The 13,943-nt window shown below is 34.2% G+C and overlaps 1 protein-coding gene across 1 annotated transcript in view; it reads right to left on the reverse strand.

Annotated features, from left to right (window-relative positions):
* The window catches only part of NF1 (neurofibromin 1), a 304,781-nt gene that overhangs the window by 202,885 nt on the left and 87,953 nt on the right, over positions 1–13,943 (reverse strand). The window contains 4 exon segments of the mRNA XM_049772767.1: positions 3,116–3,247; positions 9,117–9,191; positions 9,440–9,562; positions 9,977–10,150. Of these exon segments, the coding sequence (XP_049628724.1) occupies positions 3,116–3,247; positions 9,117–9,191; positions 9,440–9,562; positions 9,977–10,150 (504 nt within the window).

Here is a 13,943-nt window from a genome sequence, read left to right on the forward strand (position 1 = left end):
AACTGTTCCATATTTACTCTCTGGCTATTCACTTTCTAGGTTGATTGGGGGGAGTGTCAATCAAATTCTAAAATTTTCTTTTTCCAAAAATTATTTATTATATTTTAAATTTGCTAATTTCCATCATAAGAAAATTAACCAGAAGGCTGTATTTTAGACTACACAATGTATTAGCAAGAGTGGTCCCAGATCCCCTGAACATAGCTTAAGGATCCATATGCAATTAAACATCAAATACAGGGGCTGGAGCAGTGGTGCAGCAGTAAGGCATTTGCCTTGCATGCAGCTGAGCTAGGACAGACCACAGTTCAATATCCCGGCATATGGTCCCCCAAACCAGGATTTCCAGGAGTAACCCGAGTAGCCCCTGAGCCAGGAGTAACCCCTGAGCATCACCGGGTGTGGCCACCCCCCAGAACATCAAATACAAACATTAATACATGAAGACACTTGTCTAGCACACAGTTTGGGTTTGATCCCTGGCACACCATATGGTTCCCAGAGCCTGCCAGGAGTAAGCTCTAGTGTGGCACCTACCCCCAAATAAAGTAAAAAATAAAACACTATTTTTGAAAATCAAATGTATACTATTATTTTCAGCAAATAATTATAAGAACTAAGATTCTTTTGTAAAACAATAAGGACATTCCTCAAAAAACTAAAAATTGAGCTTCTATGTAGCCCAACAATTCCATTCCTGGGCATATAGTCCAAAGAAACAAAAACTCTTAATGAGAAAAGGTATTTGAAGGTTGGAGCGATAGCACAATGGGGAAGGGGTTTGCCTTGCACACGGCCAACCGGGTTCAATCACCAGTATCCCATATGGTCCCCCAGCCTGCCAGGCGTGATTTCTGAGTGAAGAGCTAAGAGTAACTCGTGAGCGCCCCCAACTGTGGCCAAAAACCAAAAAAGGAAAAGTATTTGAGAAGAACGGAGCGATAGTGCAGCATCCCATGGTTCCCCTAAGCCTGCCAGGAGTGATTTCTGAGTGAAGAGCCAGGAGTAACCCCTGAGTACCGCCAGGTATGACCCAAAAACAAACAAAAAATTGGGTATTTACATTGTTATGTTAATTGCAGCACTATTCGCTGTAGGCAAAGTCTAGAAACAAGCCAACTGTCCAGGAACAAATGAATAAAGAAACAATGATACATGGTATATATATATTTTATACCACAGAAGCTGTAAGAAAAGACAAAACCATGCAATTTGCCACAACCTGGATGGAACAGGAGGCTATGTATCATGCTGAGTGAAGTAAGTTAGAGTAAGAAAAACATACAGAATGATCTCTCTCCAATGTAGGATTATAATGAAGCATAATAAACACAGTAACAGAAGGCCAAAATCAACTGACTCTATGAACTGATTTACATAGAGTGTACCATGGTAGTAAGATGTAAGGGGTTAGGGGAAGAAGAGACTATGAAACAAAGGTAGAGGGAAATGGGAGACTCTGGTGGTAGGTTGCTAGTATGCTATATTCAATAAATGCCATCATTGACAGCATTACAAATTTATGAATCATGGTGAAAAAATTGTTTTTAATTTCTGAAACTACATTTTTGTCATGTCAGCCTTGTGTCAAAAGAAGTCTAGCTATAGTTGAACCACATAGATCCTACAATAAGCTATTAATTTGGGTTAAATAACTCTAAAATTTCAGGCTACTAATCAAATGTTGTCTTTGTTCAAAAGCATAATTTAGTTTTATCTTCTTTTAATCCTCATATCCATAAAATTTAACTTCAGACAATTGATAAACTTTAAGTAGGAAGTGAGTAGTAACTTGCTACTAAGTGCTAGTAGATTTCTAGCAAAAGTAGAAAACAAAACAAAAAGTCAAGTAAAGTCCAAGTTTCCAAAAGATATCCGGAATGAATAAACCAGTAAATGATATTTAAACTTATTTTGTTATTTTATTAAAATATCTATTATATTAACAATAATTTGAATTTTAATAAAATGTAATTGTCCTGTTTTTTGGCTCTAATTGTTCAAGCTAAATAATCTAAAAATAGTAAATATTCCTACTTGAACATCAAAATAAACAGTCTCAGAAGTAATTACTGATAACTAGAGAAGAATTTTAAACTACAATTGTACAAAACAAAATAATTTATTGAGTAAAAGAACTTGAAAAAGAGAAGCATGCAGGGAATAGGAAACTGTTTAAACTGTAAGTGTGAAATGGCTAATTTATTAGATATAAACAAGAGGTTAAAAATACTGTTTCATTTGAGAGAACATGGTGTGATTATAACAGTAACTATACACAGAAAAGTCAAATAAACCAAAGACCTTTCTGAGGTAGTTACAATGGGATATACTTACAGCCACAGAAGCCCACTGCCATGCAAAACAGTGACTGGTTGGCATCTGATCATGTGAGCGACAGCAGCCAATAAGAATAGAAAATAAGAAGCAGAAGACAAAGCACCACCAATCAATGCCAAGAGTTGCCATGTACAATACTCTTGCTAAACAAAAATATCAAGAAATGATTTCTACAATGCATAATTGTCTGTTTAAATAGGTTCCATGAGTTTTAAAATTTCACATTAAGAGTTTTAACCTGTTATAATACCTATTTTTAAGTTTTTATTAGTTAAATATGAACTTTAATATCAAGTGTTATTTCTAAACATTTAAAAACACATTTTCTGAAATATGAAAGTTATTTTATATGAAAATACTTTAAATTTCTTATGTCATATCAGCATCCAATGGAAAAATTTATACAATAGTAAGAACATTCACTCTAACCCAGAATTTAACCTTCACTTACACATTTCAAAAAGATGAGAGATTAATAAAAATACTTTGATTTATAAGGAAAGATTAAAGAAAAAGTTGTAAAAAGGAAAGAATAAGTGACACTTATTTAAGATTTTAAGATTTTGTGATAACATCTACTAAGAAAAATTTATTCAACTGAAATAGCAAAAGACAAACACCATTAATTAGTAATGCAACAATACTGGAGCACACAATAGCATAATATTTACTTTAAAAATTCACTTGATTTTCTAAAATAATCAAAGAGCATAAATAATAAAAACATTGAACTAAAAAGAAAAGGGTGGGACTCAAAATTCATAATTAATCTTACCGGTGCCATCCGTATAGGTGGGTGTGTCCCACAACCCTGCACTGCTTTATTAAGTGTTTCGCCGAACATACTTCGTAGTTCAACTGAGTGACAATATACTGCATCAATCTTAGGCCACCAATCCAGTGCAGACTGGAGGAAAACAAAAATCGTAATGAAGGAAAAGTACACTTGCTCAAGTATGCTCAAGATATCACTGCAGTTATTTTATCCTTTTATGAGAACATTTCGAAGACCATGCAAACATAAAATATGATTTCCAAATGTTTATACTGTCCAATATCATACACTTAACCATACATCTATTTTAAAACACAATGAAAACAAGACAAATCACCCACTTCATGAGTATGAGCAAATGAGAGTATATATATCTCAGTGTTAAGTCAATGAACCTGAAAACATCTTTAGTGCTCATTCTGTAGTTTATCATTTTTAAAAAAAAAAGTAATGTCCCATACATTTAAAAACATATAAAAATATAGTACATATAGTATCATCAGAATTAAAAAAAAAAGCAGGGGGTTTCCTACATATAATTTGATGGTAAAACTCAAGCTTTGGAATGTATTGGGTCTTGGGCTCAATTTCTGGTACACACAGACACACAACACTTCTAGTGATTCAACACAATAATGAAAGAGTATGTGGCAAGTTGTTACTTATTTGCCTTTAAACAATGAGAATTATATTATAAAATTAATAATTGAGATAGTTATTAATAAAGCTATCATTTTAACTGATACACAATGATGGCACAATAAATAAAATACTAATGATCACCACAAAGATAAACAGCTAAATGTTTTTTAAAAATATTTTCCTATTTCAATTAATTTGTTTAGTTTTAATTTTTGCTTATTAAGTTCCTGGAGCCACACCAAGAAGAAATCAGGGGTTATTACTGATACTGTGCTGTGGGGTCGTTCCTGGCACTGCTTGGCAAACTATATAATGTCAGGAATAGAACTAGGGCCCGGGCCAGAGAGATAGCATGGAGGTAGAGCATTTGCCTTACATGCAGAAGGATGATGGCTCAAATCCCAGCATCCCATATGGTCGCCCGAGCCTGCCAGAAGAAATTTCTGAGGGTAGAGCCAGGAGTAACCCCTGAGCATTGTCGGGTGTGACCCAAAAACAAAAAAGGAAGAACTAGGGCCAACTGCATTCAAAGCAAGCATTTCATCTCCCCCACCCCCAAACTATCTCTCCATCCCCTTATCTGTTTAGTTTTTATCGTAGTTTCCAACTTAACCCAAAACAATGGATTATAAATTTTGCTTACTAGGTAGTAAATTAGTTTAGAAAATAATACTATTTAGAAAATAATTTTTAAATTTTACTATTTGATACTTTTCCCTCAACACTTATTTAAAGCTAAATTCTAACAAATGATCATTTTTAGTTTGATTATACAATAGATTCCTTAAATATTAACCAGTTCTATTTTATTTGTTCCAAGTATCACTGAAGTTTGATGTTTTGTATTTAATGTTTTAAACACCATGTACTGATTAGCTTTAAGTAGTAAAGGCTGAATAATCACAAAATAACACTGAGATAAGAGTCTCATTATATTAAACACTAATTGCTTGCTAGAAACAAAAGTTAGGCATCTCCTGTAAATTTCTTCCCAATTGATATGTTAATAGCTACTGAAATTGTATTATGGTACCAGTATATTCTACTAATTACTTGGTGTTTTTGTTTGGTGGTTTGTTTGTTTGTTTGTTTGTTTGTTTGTTTTTGGTCACATCCAGGAGTGTCAGGGGTTTACTCCTCCTGGCTCTACGCTCAGAAACCACTCCTGGCAGGCACAGGGGACCATATAGGATGCTGGGATTTGAACCACTGCCTTTCAGCATGCAAGGCAAACACCCTACCTCCATGCTATCTCTCCAAACTTAATTGTTTTTTAGTAAAAATTAAAGATACATTTTAAAATAAAACAAGCATTAGAAACTAGGCATCATGTGATTGTTGAAATTTTTAGTGTTTTTTTATTTTTAGTGTTTTTAACAATTCCTATTTATGTCCCTTTTAAAACTAGTTGTTTTTTTCTTCCTTGCAAATATTTATTGCAAACAAATGGCTATGCTCTTACAACAGAAGCAAATTGTAACAATTCAATAAATTATATAATTTTCCAAATAACTTTTATTTCCTTCTCAATGCCAGCTAACTTTAAAAAACTGAACTTATCTAAAACTAAACATCTAAACTTCCATAAAAGAAAAACAATACTAAATATTATACCAGCTACAGCATGTTATACATGTATAGCATGTGTTATATATGTCTGTTTATTTTGACAATTTTAACAACATTTAACCTAGAAGAAATTTTAAAAGATTAAGTATACAAAACACATCTTTTAACTTTAATTAATTTTTTATAGTATATCTTTTATTTTTTAAAGGCAAAAGTGGATTGAGAAGATAATGCCTGGAACTCTAGTTCAATTCCCAGCTCCACAAAGCTTCCCAAGCATTGCCAATGTGGTCCAAGCATTATTGGGTGAGGCCCTAGTGACCCATCAGCACTGTAGAAACAAGAGGTTCAATAGCCCGCCCGCCAGTATTTTAAGGCTTAGCAGCACTGTATCCTCAATCCCTAGCATTCAACCATCAGGCCAAGTTGATGAAAATCAATTGCTTGGGTGTAGCCCCAAGTCCCTTCCCTCCATCAGCCTAACCTGTGAGGGTTTGTGAGGTACCAACCCTCCAAAAAAGAAAGGAAATAAAGGGGAAAAAGTGAAATTTTAAAAACATAAAAATTGCATTATAAAAAAATTAAAGAGGTCACTAGACCACCATATTTCCTAAGAAACAGCAAAACATCCTAGCTCCACACATAATAAGTACAAATTAATGTCTCTTGAAATAAAAACTCTGCATTATTATTTATAGGAACACTCAAAAATCCATCAGTAAAGCTTATCTTAGTTAAAAATAAAGTTAATTTTTAAATTGGCGAATTGGTCAAATAACCATTAAAAAAAAAAAAGAACTTCTGGGGCATACTGAAATAGAAATCATTTAAAGGAAAATCACACCATGAAAGACTAAGAATCCAAATCAACAAGAAAAAAATTGATGTTATTTCAAGACATTGTTTCCATGGCTAACTGTATTCAGCAAGACTCTGCAACTGTCAATGCACAAATCTGCACATTTATGTCACCTCAACACAAAGGGAGGTTAAGACACAGAAAACAATCAGATGATCTCAAATGATAAGGTCATTTTCTAATATTTAAATTTAAAAGATACTTTGTAATTCAAATGTATGCAACCTTCTCAAACTATTTCACAGACAGGTTACTAATGTTTAATATCTTTTTTAAATGAGCCCATGTATTTTAATATAGATTTATACTGACATGACCTCTGATATGGACACACTCTACCTTCACACATGCAGTACTTGGTAAGAGAATAAAAGGATGCACAATCACTTCACCACATACACTGAGGCATGCATGAAGTACCACTCCAGTCATGCTTTAAACCCACAAAAAAGCAGCTCAGCCACTTACAGCAGTGCCAAGTCCATGCTTGAAAGTGCTCTATATTTTCAATTGTAGACAAAAATATTTCACAATTAAAGTAACTAGCCACAATGATTAAAAAAATATATAGCTTGGATTTATTAAATACAAGTTTTAAGCATTTGTGTAAAACTATCCACTCTAATAATATTTTAGTGTTTTAAATCAACAGAAAAATAAAAAGAATTTTATTTCTAAATTACATATAAATATGAAGGTTCCATCCCACCAATAGCCTTGAAAGTATATTTGAAATTTACAATGTCCTGACTTGTTAAATTGGCAAAATTAAATGTTTTTAATACCTTATTTTGCAATCAGATTCACAAAACTTTCCTCTGGGAACAAACAGCATTTAGTGTTTCTTCTACGTATAAATTGATTCTGATATTCAACTGAGGGAAAACTATTCCCTTGCCCATTTTAATTTTTTTTTTTTTTTTTTTTTTTTTTTTGGTTTTTGGGTCACACCCGGCAGTGCTCAGGGGTTATTCCTGGCTCCAGGCTCAGAAATTGCTCCTGGCAGGCACAGGGGACCATATGGGGCGCCGGGATTCGAACCGATGACCTCCTGCATGAAAGGCAAACGCCTTACCTCCATGCTATCTCTCCGGCCCCCATTTTAATTTTTCATAATGAGTAAGAGTGAGGAAGGTGACAAAATAGTATTAAAGTATCTATTATACTAAAATAGTATTGAACTTCTATAATGAATAAGGTAGTTCAACACAGATCATTTTCCTATACCAAATGCTACTTTCATTTAGAAAAACTGTATGTCACTAGTTTTATTAACAACTGTTCATTTCTTGCAGGAGTAAATAAAATAAAATGTAGGCAGTATTTATTTTAAGTCATATATCTAAAGCAAATGAAACTAGTACGGTGTTCTTAAGACATACTCTTTTTTTTGTTTGTTTTTCGGGGCCACACCTGGTGACGCTCAGGGGTTACTCCTGGCTATGCGCTCAGACGTCACCGGGGGATCGAACCGTGGTCCGTCCAAGGCTAGCACAGGCAAGGCAGGCACCTTATCTCTAGCGCCCCGCCCGGCCCCAAGAGACATACTCTTAAAATGGAATTATAAATATACCTTAGGAATAAACCACTAAAGCCCTTTTTTAAATGAGAAAAACAAAAAAGAAATACAACAGACACACATGGGTGAATATTTATAAAGGGATAAAAAAAAGTTGTTCAAAATATGACTACTCATAAGAGAATTTTTTTAAATCCATGATCCAATATAATAATGCTATACCATATCTCTACTTAATGCACTAATATCAGAATGTTTCACATGTACATTTTGATGGATTTGTTTTTAAACTTTTTTATATACTTTATATATTTTTGCATGTCAACAACCCAATTAAGTGTGTCAGTAGTTGATTAAAGACTAAATAGCAGAATCAAATAGAGTCTCACAGGTTTTGTTTTGTTTTAAGAAAAAGGCTTTTTGTTAGAGGTTCTTCTTAAGAGAAAGGCTTTGAATATGTTTATACAACTTCAGCAGCTTAAGGAAAATGCTATACTCTAAGAATAAGTTATTTTTTAAATAATATATTTATTTAAGCACCATTTGTTTGTAGCTGGGTTTCAGTTATAGAAAAGCAAGTTTTTAATTAAAAAATTGGGGTCAGAGAAACAGTACAGTGCTTGCTTTCCATGTGGCCAACCCAGATTTGATCTCTAGCACACCATGTTTCCCCAAGCACCACCAAGAGTGATCTCTGAATGTAGAACCAGGAGTAAGGCCTCAGTACTGCCAGGTGTGGCCAAAAAAATTAAATAAATAAATGTAAATTACATGTATATGGGAGAAAATCTGAAAAGTAATGTATCACCCCATCCACTCCAATCTCACCATTTTTTAAAGAAGTCAGGCTGGACTGGCTAATAATGTAAAGTACTGATTTTTAACTTAAATAGTAGATGACAAGCCAGATTAAAGGTTAAGAGCTTAAGTATTAAAACATGTGAACTCTGGAATTAAAATTATTTTTCCTATTTTTATAAAATTATCCCTTCAAGGAGACTTTTGATAAAAAAAAAAAAAAATAAGTGTATTAAAAGATGGAACCTCCCTATATCCTTTCCCTATATAATCTTCCTCATGAACTTGGGCCGGGCTCATCTCCTTTGGGAGGTGGTCCTAGCTGGCCAGTGTGGGGGTCTTGTTGGTAGATGGATTAAAGTATTAAACTTTTAAAAAAAAATTAAGTGTATTAGATTTAATCTTTTCAAAGTATCCTATTAACTCCACTTTGTTCAGTAAGGGCTCTCAGGTTAAGAGTTAAGGTTAACTGTCTATCAGCTATTAGGCAAATGTGAGATATCTTCAGAGATCATCACATAGATTATTAATCTAAGTTCAGAAAATCTCTTTATTAAAAAAATCTTAGCGGAAAGAAAAAATTCAAGTAATTTAACAATACCTTTTGGACTTACATTGGTGATGATTCGATGGAGTGAATTTACCAGCACATAGTGAAATGTAGAAGGAGAATTCTGAGCCAAGCAGATCTATAGAGGAAAGGAAAATAAGACAAAAACAGACTATTATGAGATTAAAAAAAATAACACAGATTTTAAAAAAGGAACAAATAAAAAAATTTTTAAACAATATAATTTTATGATTTTAAAATTAGCATTAACATGTAATATTGAGAAATAGCAATAAAGGCATTATCAATTAATCTTTTAAGTCATTCAACATTTATAAAGAATCAATAGCCTCAGAAAGCCTAATGAACAAACACCAATGTCCTTACCTTAAAGTGTTGGTTATTGTGAGGGCTTATACGGAAGCAAGAAACAAGACAATCAATCATTAGATCCACATCTGCAGGCTGACTGCCTCTTGAGAATGGTTTACTGGGATTAAAAAGCAGGTTCTATGGAAACATCAATAGAAATCAAAAATTTGTACGTAGTCATGAAGTTTATTCCAAGTATTTAATAATATTAACAACACTGATAGCAATTACTTTTACTTGCCAAAGAAGCCCATAGCACTGATTTATCTGTCTGCCAAAATCCTATATTATTCCTCAGATTCTAAATTCTGTAAGAATATTTATGGTAATTTTTAAAAAATGGTTATTTCTTTTTCTTTCATATTCAAAATAACTGTAGCCTGAACAACAAAATCAAGACCTCTGAATTTAAAATCAAAGATTTAAAATGGTATGTTTGGCAATCCACTTTGATGGTATTTAAGTGAAAAAGTTGAACTAGAAGCTTGTTTTTTGTTTTTGTTTTTGTTTTTTTAATTTAAGTTTATAATAGGGAAATACTGAGTATGTTACCTTAAGATCAACCACCATGGACTGAACAAGCAGAAAAATGACAGAATTATCTTCCCAATTGATGTAAGTACTTGCTTTACACAACTTGACACAAGCAATGGCAGCACTCTCAGTCAGCTGCCTGCTTCCTCCATGGCCAGCAAGGGCTTTTCGTAGACTGTCCAGAAACAACTTCTAGAATTCAAATACAGCAATAAGATGGTATACAAAATTTTAGATGTCAAACTTACACTTACACTTACACTTACACACACACACACACACAGAAACAACTTCTAGAGTTCAAATACAGTAATAAGGTGGTATATAAAATTTTAGATGTCAAACTTACACACACACACACACACACAGAGAAAAAATTATCAGTCTTTAAGTCTTTTCTTCACACACACACACACACACACACACACACACACACACACACACACACACACAGAAAAGAAAATTATCAGTCTTTAAGTCTTTTCTTCAATTTAATTTTGTGGTGGAGAGGTACCATACCCTATACTCCTCAGGAACTATTCTAGACTTGGTGTTCACTCCCAAAGAACGATGCAGTGACGGGAGCCAAACCCAGACCTTTCACATGCCAAACATGTGCATTAGTTCCAGCCTTTACTTTATTAAAGTAATATAAGAAATTGTCCTTTAGGAAGGCAGCTAACTTTTCAATCCTGATCATATTTGAAAATTAACTTTAATGTCAAAATATTGTACTGTCTCGATTATGACTGCTGTCAAAATGGTCAACCTTATCTAAAATTTAAGGTTATGTTCAACCATTAGCTTTCCTAAGTATAAACTTTAGGCTGTTTGGTGGTTCTAATATATATTGCTCAAAAAAGGCTACAAATTACTAAAAGTTCAAGCCCTACTTATAACCAATTGACAAGTTTCTTCCTATGATCTCCTAAAGCAAAGAAAAGTTTCATATCTCTACTCACTTATTTCCAAATATAATGTTAAAAGCTATATTCAGTGAACAGCAGCTTATTTCATGTTCTCAAGAACACAGAACCATTTCCAGAAAGACTTATGTCATAAAACAAGTCAGTAAATGTAAAGTGATTGAAATAATATAATTTTTTTCTTGTAATGAAACTAAAAGTGAAGAAAAATTGGAAAATTCACAAATAAAAATTATATAGTAATTGTTAAAAACAGTAGCAAAATAATTATGTGATAGAGAGAAATTAGAAAATATTGAGACAAATTAAAGTGAAAACACAAATACATAACATAGCAAAGCTTAGAAATTTCAGTGAAAGCAATGCTAAAAAAAATTCATAAAAAAAGAAAAAAAAAGAAAAAGAAAAGAAAAATTCATAGTTGAAATGCAAAAGATCAAAATCATTAAGGTAACTGTATCTTAAGTAAATAGAAAAACAGAAATGAACTAAATCCAAAGCTAGAATTATAAAAAAAGTAAATTTTGTCGGAGAGATAGCATGGAGGTAGGGCGTAGAGCCAGGAGTAACCCCTGAGCACTGCCTGGTGACCCAAAAACCAAAACAAAAACAAAAAAAATGTAAATTTAAAGAACTCAATAAAAACCAAAGGCTGAGCTGGAGAGATAGCATGGAGGTAGGACCTTTGCCTTGCATGCAGAAGGACAGTGGTTCGAATCCTAGCATTCCATATAGTCCCCAGAGCCTGCCAGGAGCAATTTCTGAGCATAGAGCCAAGAGTAACCTCTGAACATCAAATGGGTGTGGCCTGAAAACCAAAAAATTAAAAAAAGAGAGAAATATAAAGATAGAGCCGGAGAGATAGCATGGAAGAAAGGCATTTGCCTTTCATGCAGAAGGACAGTGGTTCGAATCCCAGCATCCCACATGGTTCCCTGTGCCTGCCAGGGGCGACTTCTGAGCGTAGAGCCAGGAGTAACCCCTGAGCGCTGCCGGGTGTGACCCAAAAACCAAAACCAAAACCAAAACCAAAACAAAACATACATAAACATATATATATATATATATATATATATATAAAAAGATAAAGATAATTCAAAGGGCTGGAGATATACCTAACGTACAGGTTCTGAGTTTGGAATTTAATAGTCCCCAGTCACCTCATGGTCCCTGAGTACCACTAGCTATGATGAAGAAGGGGAAATAGAAGTACAGTGAGATGGGAGGTGAGGGGAGGAGAGAGAGTATGTATTGGAGAGAATTTTTACATTTTAATTGAGGTAGAAAATGATACATACAAGCTTTAGAAAATATTTCATAGTCATTAGAATAGGCAAAAATCTTTTAAGTAAAATTTTCTGCTCTGTTTCTGGTAAAGAGTGTCTTTCTTTTCCCTTCTTATGTATTTGGGCTATACCCAGTTGTGGTAGGAGCTTACTCCTGACTGTACTCAGGGGTTACTCCGAGCACTAGTTAGGAGGACCATATGCAGTTTTCAGGATCATACCAAGGTAGGCTGCATGGAAGGCAAGCATCTTATCCCTATACTATTTTTCCAGTCCCAAGAGTTTATGCTATTTTAAAGACAATGTTAAGAGAATTAAAAAAAAAAAAAAAGGCAGAAAATGGCAAAATGTACTGGCAAACATGATTTAATGAGAAACTATATCCAGAATACTCAAAATAGTAATAAAAATAAAGCAATTCAATATTTTAATGGAAAAAAATTTCTGAGCTGGAACATAGCTCAATGGTAGATCAGTTGCCTTTCATGTATAAAACCTTAAGTTCAATCCTCAATACAAAGAATAGTTTGTGTATAGATCCCTCAGCTTGCTCATTCAACTTCTCAGGTCCACATCCATATACTACATCCATAATTCACTCACCACTGCTTAAACAATGTGGCCACTGATAAGTGACATGACACCTCAACTTGTGGCATCTCGCACTTTTTTTTTCTTTTTGGGTCACACCCGGCAGCACTCAGGGGTTACTCCTGGCTCTGTGCTCAGAAATCACTCCTGGCAGGCTTGGGGGACCATGTAAGATGCCAGGATTCGAATCACCGACCTTCTGCATGAAAGGCAAACGCCTTACCTACATGCTATCTCTCCGGCCCCATGGCATCTCACACTTATACCTCATGTAACTGTTGGAGGACCAATAGGAAAGAAAATTAGAACCTCCAAACCTAAACCCTTAAGAGTTCCTTAAGGAAATAAACTAAAAATATTCATCATCAGAACACAGCAGAAACAAGGAGGCCCACAAACCTCATTGGGTAAGGATTATAGCACCGAAGGCTCTATCAGTACTAAGCAGCTCTGTAACTTCTTAATGACTACAGAGACATCATGAAGAGAAGGTCGAATGAGTTAAAAAAAACAAACAAACAAGAACACCATAATGTTATAGTAAGTCAATAAAGTACAGAAGAGTGTGAGAATAGAAATGAGAAAACTACAATCAGATGTGACAAACTAAAAGCATAGTAGATGAAATTAAAACAAAGAAGCAAACAAAATAAATCCTCAAAGGAAGACCTCAACAATACAGTAACTGCAGCTGAGGGGAAAAAAAAGCCCAGAATCAGATGCAAAAATTCTCTAGAAAAAGAAAACAAGAGAAGATGAGAAAAGGTCTTTTAAAAAAAAATGAACAGCATATCCAGAGAACTATGAGGTGAGTTCAAGAGAACAATATAAAAATCACCAGAATCTTTTAGAAACTAGAAAGCAAATTTGAAAAAGAACCGTAAGTCAAAGAAACCCTAGATATTAATTTCCCACAGTTGAGAAGTGCATGTACCCAGATCCCAGAGGCCCAAATGATCCAAGTGAAAATAGATCCAAAAAGAAAAGCTTCTACACACATTGTGATCCTTTGGCTCAGGCACATGTGGGCACATGCATACGTTGCCTGCATCACCCCTTGGAGATGTGTAATTTCCTACTTTCATGCTGGATCGGTACTGGGGTTCTCTCCATCTTTGGAGAAGCCTGAGCTCTCTCTCTTGAGTGCGCTACTCTCTCCTCCACTTCCTGAGTAATCCCTCC

The sequence above is a fragment of the Suncus etruscus genome, chromosome 1 (assembly GCF_024139225.1).
Source record: "Suncus etruscus isolate mSunEtr1 chromosome 1, mSunEtr1.pri.cur, whole genome shotgun sequence".
Classification (NCBI taxonomy): domain Eukaryota; kingdom Metazoa; phylum Chordata; class Mammalia; order Eulipotyphla; family Soricidae; genus Suncus; species Suncus etruscus.